At 41.6% G+C, this 7,565-nt stretch overlaps 1 protein-coding gene across 1 annotated transcript in view; it reads right to left on the bottom strand.

Annotated features, from left to right (window-relative positions):
• Positions 1-1,971: 1,971 nt before the first annotated feature.
• ptpa (protein phosphatase 2 phosphatase activator) overlaps positions 1,972-7,565 on the bottom strand; it is a 211,175-nt gene continuing 205,581 nt past the window's right edge. The window contains exon 10 of the mRNA XM_039764421.1: positions 1,972-4,305. Within this exon, the coding sequence (XP_039620355.1) occupies positions 4,231-4,305 (75 nt within the window). The 3' untranslated portion in view covers positions 1,972-4,230. The remainder of the gene's footprint in view (positions 4,306-7,565) is intronic.

The raw sequence follows: 7,565 nt of genomic DNA, 5'->3' as shown, positions 1-7,565 counted from the left end.
CTGATGAGGTTCCTCACACCACCACCCTCTGCTTCCTGTGTCTCAGCCAATCCTGTCCCCATCTACAAACATCACCCTGAACTGCCACTTCTTTTAGTTTGACGACCACCTTCTCATGTGACACCTTATCAAACGTTTTCTGAACGTCAAGATAAATGATATACACACCACTCTGATCGTATCCTTTGGTTGCTTCCTTACTGAATTCCAGCATATTAGAAAAACAAGACCACCATCGTTTGAACCCATGCTGAACGTCCTGTTCTTGCCAGGTGTTGCCCAATCTGTCTGTCAGTCAGTCATCGTCCAACCCGCCTACAACTACAGGGTCACGGGGGTCTGCTGGAGCTAACTGCAGCAAGCACAGGACGCAAGGCAGGAACAAACCCTGGACAGGTCGCCAGCCCACCGCAGGGCACACACATCAAGCACACACTAGGGACTATTTAGGATCGCCAATGCACCTAACCTGCATCTTTGGACTGTGGGAGGAAACCCACGCAGACACGGGGAGAACATGCAAACTCCACGCAGGGAGGACCCGGGAAGCGAACCCGGGTCTCCTAACTGCGAGGCAGCAGCACTACCACTGCACCACCATGCCACCCTGTTGCCCAATCTTTTCTTTATAATTCCTTCTATTCATTTTCCTGTGAGGCATGTTAAGCTTCCTGGCGTATAGTTGCTTCAATCTCACCCTTTTTATATAACGGGATAATATTTGCCATTTTCCAGTCCTTCAGATTTTCCCAGTGCACAGTGACTTCCTAAAAATATGCGTCAAGGAGTTACATCTGTACTCATGAAAGTCCTTCGGCACTCAAGGTTAAATCTGATCTGCTCCTGGTGATTTGTTTGATTTCAGCCTTTTTAATCTCAGCAGCTCCTCTCTCTCTCTCTGTCATTTCCAAATCCCTCAGTAGCTCCTTAGTGGTCCCTGTTACCGCTGGGATGTTATCCATTTCCTCACATCTGAAGACCTCACATAAGTTTAGAGAAGGGCTGGACGATACGGCCTAAAAATAAAACCTGCAGTTTTTTTTCAACCTACACTCGATTTGTGATTCCAATTTTGATTTTTTTTTTTTTTGGAAAAAAAGCAAATACATTATTCAAATAACTTTTATTTTAACAATATCAACACACAGAAGAACAGCACACACATCTCTTGAAGCGGTTTCAGAACAAGATTTGTTCCCGGGTGCTGCTTAGTGACTACTCACAACATGTAGTTACTTCACAAACCATGAAGCTCTCCTTGAGGAACAATGAAGTGCAAATCCAAAGTTAATAAATTTGAGAAAAATAAGGAAGTAAAATGTCTTGTATACCTGAAGACTCTTTAAACAACATACACTTGCAATTTGCAAACAGATAACAACATATGAGGTGTGTTTTATGTCCTTAAGCTTTTTTGCAAGGAACAGAAGCTTGTCTACTGCTCCCCAAAGACCCTCTAAGATGGGGGTACTTGTATCAGGGATGTAGAGATATTTTCTTTATCATCTGAATGATCCCTCCCTCCCCCCCCCAACTATATATATGGGCACCAAATCTTTAGCAATATGAAACGTTACCGCATTTGCAATTTCTTTCCAGCGGGGGTCCATTCTTATCGTAGTATGGAATGTGACATGAAAAGGATGCCACCCTATTGTTACCTGCTTGTTTGTCTCACAGAGCTTCACACTCCCGCCACCTAGCTGTGTGCCTCTGTTTGAGATGCTCAAGTTAAGTTTGCTGTGCTGCTACCTTTAGTGGCCACAAACTTCACAGCGGACCGTGGTTTGTACCAACGTTGGACTTTGCATAACCAAACCATGTCCAAGTGACTGACGAAATGCTGGCAGTTTTCAAGATGAGCTCTTCACTCGATGAATGAGTTGCCATCTTGCTACTGTGTGTTGGCATTGAAGGGGGGCAGCGAGGGGGCATGCTGTCATTTACGGAGCCCATCCATACATCTTTATTCTAGTAAGTTGTGGGTAGTGGCCATCTTCCTACTGCGTGTTGGCGTTGAAGGGGGGCAGCGAGGGGGCATGCTGTCATTTACGGATCCCATCCATACACCTTTTTCCTAGTAAGTCATGGGTAGTGGAAGTCAATCCTGGAACAATGAGCCCGAGGCAAGAACCACGCGGGTGGGGTACCAGCACCAGTGAGACTTCACACAAGCCCTAAAGTAAAATAAAAACTTATGCATAGGCTATAAAAATTATTTTTGTGAACGTCGAACACCCTTTGTGTTATTTAGCCAGTTGAGAGTGAATCACGATTTTCATTTTGCACATCATCCAAACCAGAAAATTCAAATTAATCGATAAATTGAGTTATCACTCAGTGCTATTTTAGGGCATCTTCTACTTCACTTTAACTTTTTCATGACGTCGCCATGTCTTTTCTGTGCTTGTGCCAAGTGCCAAGACAAGCCATGTGTGAATAGTGTGGGTGTGATTATTACTATGCAAATGGTGGACTGGTATTCAAGATGGGCTAACTATTGCCATTGTCAAAACGTTTTATGGATTTGCTCCTGCTCCCTTCCAGCAGATTCTGAAAACGGAGGGCCGATTAATTATAAAATATAGGATTTGGCTTCACAAGATGGTCAGATTCTGTTCTGGGGTCATCATCTCATTGAGATCACACACATGCACGAGCTAAGAGTGTAAAAACACGACCACTTAATTTAATAAATATAAACGGCACCCCACTCCTGTGAGCTCGTACGATTAAACAAGTCAGAGACTCCGTCTCCTTCTGCTTAAAACCAAATTTAATGAGTTGTGAATACAAAGCACTGAAACATGCTTGGTTTGTCACTAATTAAATTAAATAAATACAAAAAGACACTTGATATATGACATGCACAGGTCCCCGGCTCACATACAGAGAAGAAGCACCGGTTTGGTGGTTTTTAGAGTCTCAATCCACTCTAGTAAGACAGGAAAAGAGCTGAAAACAACCGACATCTTAATCTACTGTAGCTGGTGACATAAGTCGAGTCAAATTTCTGACCATTTTCTTACAGCCTCGTCATATCATCGCAATGGGTGAAAGGGTGGGCCTGACCAACGTCATACATTAGGTTCTGGGAGGGGAGAAAAGATTCCCTGGTCATATGCCTGCTTGTTTGTCCAGGGGTCATATGCATTAATTATTATAAATGTGGAAAATGGGTGAATGAGGGTGAAAATTTGGGGTATGAAATGAATAAGTGAATAATAAAACAGACGAGAAGCAACACTTGCCTTCAGCCTGCGTAGTTGGCATCTTTATTGACATTTTCAAACATCATTTTCTGTTGCGCTTCTGGATTGTAATTAGACACACACGTCTGATTGCCTTGTGGGAACGGAGTCCATCAGTAGACTGCCTGTCTGGGAGCAAATGAAAAAAGTGCGGATCTACAGTTCGGCGAAGGGGTAATAACGGTGAAAGTTCGGTGAAACGAGCCTCCGCTCATGCTCAGGATAATACAACTGTTTGTAACGTCAGAGACAGTGCTTTGCAAACTTCTATTTAAAGCTGACAAACTCAGCTTCACAGAATATCTGGGTGCCCATCTAGAGGGGGGCTACGTAAGCTGGGATTTAGCCTACTGGATTTGATAATGTCGGTTATACGAGGTCGGGATGGATTTGTAACTGCTCACACGATCCAACTGGGTGTGCAATTACAAACAAATGAGAATCTCTGGAAAAGCCATTTCTTATTACTATGTTCTACAATATTTACAGCAGACTACAGTAAAGGTTACAGTACTAGTGATTTAATGGCAAGGGACTATTCCTCTAGAAATGAAAACCAGCAGCTGAAGTGTCCCCCCATCCCTCACACTGGTTGTCATTTTTCTAAACACGTTTGGCTGCACTTGTGGTTTTAGTCCGCAGGGTGGAGGACACCACGATTCAAACAACCAGTAGTTATAACCTACATATGTCTGCCATGGTTTACAGAGCAAAAAAAATATATCCCTCGGAGCCAAGTAACCTGTTTCTAGGATGAGTGGTGGCTTCACGCAATGGAGAGAGAGTGTGTGTGTGTGTGTGTGCAGAAACAGGGGAGTCACGGACATTGCGCGTCCAGAAGAATAACGACTTGATCCCACCGAACGGCTCTTACTGAAAATGCCGGGGATTTGATGTGAAAAAACATTTTCTCCAAACGGGTCAGGTGCTGTTGCGACAATTTTTTGCCCCCATGTCTTTCAATTCAAGGTGGTGCTTCTCAGGGCTTGACTGGCTGAATGGAAAGAAGACTGCCAAACTTGAAGTGCTGGATAACTGGGAACTTTTCAAGACACTGAAAAAGAGCAAAAACAAAAATAAATAAATGAATAAAAAAAAGATAGATAGAGGAGGATAAGTTGACAGTTAGTAGGATTGACTTTCACCTGCTCCGAGTAGCTTAGCCAGACTTTCTAATAGCAGGGCTGTGGAGTCGGTAGATAAATCCTTCGAATCCGACTCCTTAGTTTCTAGTACTTTTGATTCGGACTCTCCGACCCCTCTGTATTTAATATGCTAATATATTTTCCATGTTGAATAAAGGAAGGCAACATACACGTTATTTAACCACAGAACTACTGGCTAGGAAGCTGACTTTCTACTCTCTCTCTTCTGGCTAAAATATTAGAAAGAATTATTTATAATTTATTGGTCGATCATCAACTCCAGTAATTTTTTTGAGATCTACCAACCTGGCTTTAGGCGTTATCATGGTGTTGAGATGGCCCTCCTTAAAGTATTCAGTGACATCTCTATTATTACTGACTCAGGTGGTACTGCAGTCCTTGTCCTTCTTGACCTGTCCGCTGCCTTTGACACTACTGACCACGAGATATTGCTGTTGCGGCTTGAACATCTTGTTGGGCTTAAAGGAGCCGCTCTTAACTGGTTCAGGTCCTATCTAACAGGTAGACACTTTTCAGTGACTCTAAATTCCTCTTCTTCGTCTACTGCTCCTCTTAAATGTAGCGTTCTCAGGGAGCCATTTTGGGTCCTATTTTGTTTTCTATATACCTTCACCCTATTGGAGCTAGTTTTAGGAAATGTAACATTTCTTTTCACGGCTATGCGGATGATACACAGGTTTATATTCCCGTCTGCAATGAATCCTGGATGGCTAATAATTTTCTTGATCTGAATCAAAATAAAATGGAGGTGCTTATAGTGGGCCCATCAGCTAAAGCCCAAATTGGTCTTGGACTTCTCGGCTCTTTCTCTGTCTTTTGCAAAACTCAAGTCCGCAATCTTGGTGTTATCTTTGACAGTAACCTCTCTTTTGAGAAATAGATTAATTCTGTAGTCAAGAGTTGCTTTTCCCAGCTTTGTCTATTAGGTAAGATCAAGCCTTTTTTATATCTTCTAGGGATCTTGAAAAAGTTACTCCTGCTTTTATCTTCTCTCGATTTGATTTCTGCAACTCGCTGTATTCTGGGATTAGTAAATCTCTGATATGCAGGCTACAGTTGGTCCAGAATGCTGCCGCTCGCTTCCTGGTTGGGGAAAGAAAGTCTGATTCTGTTTCTCCAATATTAGCTTCTTTACACTGGCTGTCTGTCAGCTTTCAAATTGATTTTAAAATCTTGTTGCTAGTTTTTAAATCTTTACATTGGCTTGCTTCTACCTATTTATCCGAATTGTGTGCTTTACACCAGCCATTCAGAGTGCTTAGATCTTCTGGTCAGTTGTCTCTTGTTGTCCCTCGTACCAAATGTAAAACTAAGAGGGACAGCTGTGGCACCTCATCTGTGGAACTCTTTACCTCGTCACATAAAGGAGTCGTCTACAATTCAAAACGAGATTAAAGACTCATTTCTATTCACTTGCATTCCGTGACCTTCAGTAATACTGCTGGTTTCCTCATTGTGATTATGTAACATTGCTTCTATTTATTTTATTTATGTTCATTTACTTTTCTATTTTATTTCTATTTATTCATGTTAATTGTATGTTTTTCTTTTATTCTATTATTGTAAAGCACTTTGGCCACAGCATTCCTATGTTGTTTTAAATGTGCTATACAAATACATTTTGACATTGACCGTATTGGCCAGTTTAAACAAAAGACAAGAACTCCTGACCACACATCAGGCCACAGCACACACCTCCATATACTGTACATCATTGCACTTGTTTACACTCAAATGAACTTGTTAAACACATTATATCGGAAATAAAATGCAAACAATTTTTGTAATGTACCATAATCCAGATTACAATATGCGAGTGTCAGGTGGTATAACAGCTCAGATGAACTTCACACTAGTAGTAACACAACTATGCACTGGGCTGTATTCTTACATCATAGAAGTACTTAATTATGACTACTGTTTGTGAAATAAGACATTTGAACTTGCTGTATTTTTTTTTCATTACAATTTAAATTTATTAGGAGTCGGTACATTTTTGCCAACTCCAGGTACCCAAAATTATCTCCAACTCCTCGACTCCGACTCCACAGCGCTGTCTAATAGGTACGTTTAGCATTTGTTTTTCAAAGTTTAACTGCACTTCCTTGAAGAGGACCATCCAAGTTAACACATCCAGAAGTGACTCTGCAACCTAGAGCTGGAAATCCAAAGGGTGTTGTGGAGGACGGCTGGGGCACTTGCCTGGCCGGGACGTCTCTTCTATATATGGTCCGGGACAGAACAAGTATGGACTGAACAGTACCTCCGCCCGGAACGCTAGCCCCCCCTGGGAGGCAGTGGTGCCTCAGATTCCTGCAGGGCTTCATGGGAGATGGAGTTCTCCATAACCCTGTTGTCACCACTGTTAACATCTGCCAATGTTCCTCACACCATCACCCTCTGCTTCCTGTGTCTGAGCCAATTCTGCACCCATCTACACACATCACCCTGAACTCCTGCTTTTTTTAGTTTGATGCTCACCTTCTCATGTGGCAACTTACCAAATGTTCTCAGATAATTCATATCATATGCTCCACTTTGATCTTATCCTTTTGTGTCTTTCTCATAGAATTCCAGCATCATCATCAATTTGATCATATACAGTCATAAAAAAAAGTTTGGGAACCCCTCCAAATTCTTTGGATTTTTGTTTATCATTGGCTAAGCTTTCAAAGTAGCAACTTCCTTTTAATATACAACATGCCTTATGGACACAGTAGGATTTCGGCAGTGACATTAAGTTTATTGGATTAACAGAAAATATGCATCATAACAAAATTAGACAGGTGCATAAATTTGGTATTGAGCAGTGACAGGCATTCAGATCAGCAAAATTACAAGGGGACCCACATTTGTGCACAGCCAGTTCTTCACATTTGATTTAATTTCCTTTCAACTAACAGTACTGAGATGTTCCTAGGAAATGAAAGACATACCACTGTTATCTTTTTTGTTGAAAGTAGAAAAATTATTATGCAGGCTGAGAGGGGTTCCCAAACTTTTTCATATGACTGTATCTGGAAGTACAATGTGTATAACGCAGTGATGAGGAATAAGGAACGCAGGTGTTTGGAATCTCATAAACAGAAGAGTAGCTGTTCTCTTTATTTCGCATTATACAATTTCTCGTATTAGGAATTTGTTAGTT

Source organism: Polypterus senegalus, chromosome 9 (assembly GCF_016835505.1).
Source record: "Polypterus senegalus isolate Bchr_013 chromosome 9, ASM1683550v1, whole genome shotgun sequence".
Taxonomy (NCBI): Eukaryota; Metazoa; Chordata; class Cladistia; order Polypteriformes; family Polypteridae; genus Polypterus; species Polypterus senegalus.
The sequence above is the reverse complement of the archived record's forward strand: the minus strand, read 5'-3'. Positions and strand labels throughout refer to the sequence as shown.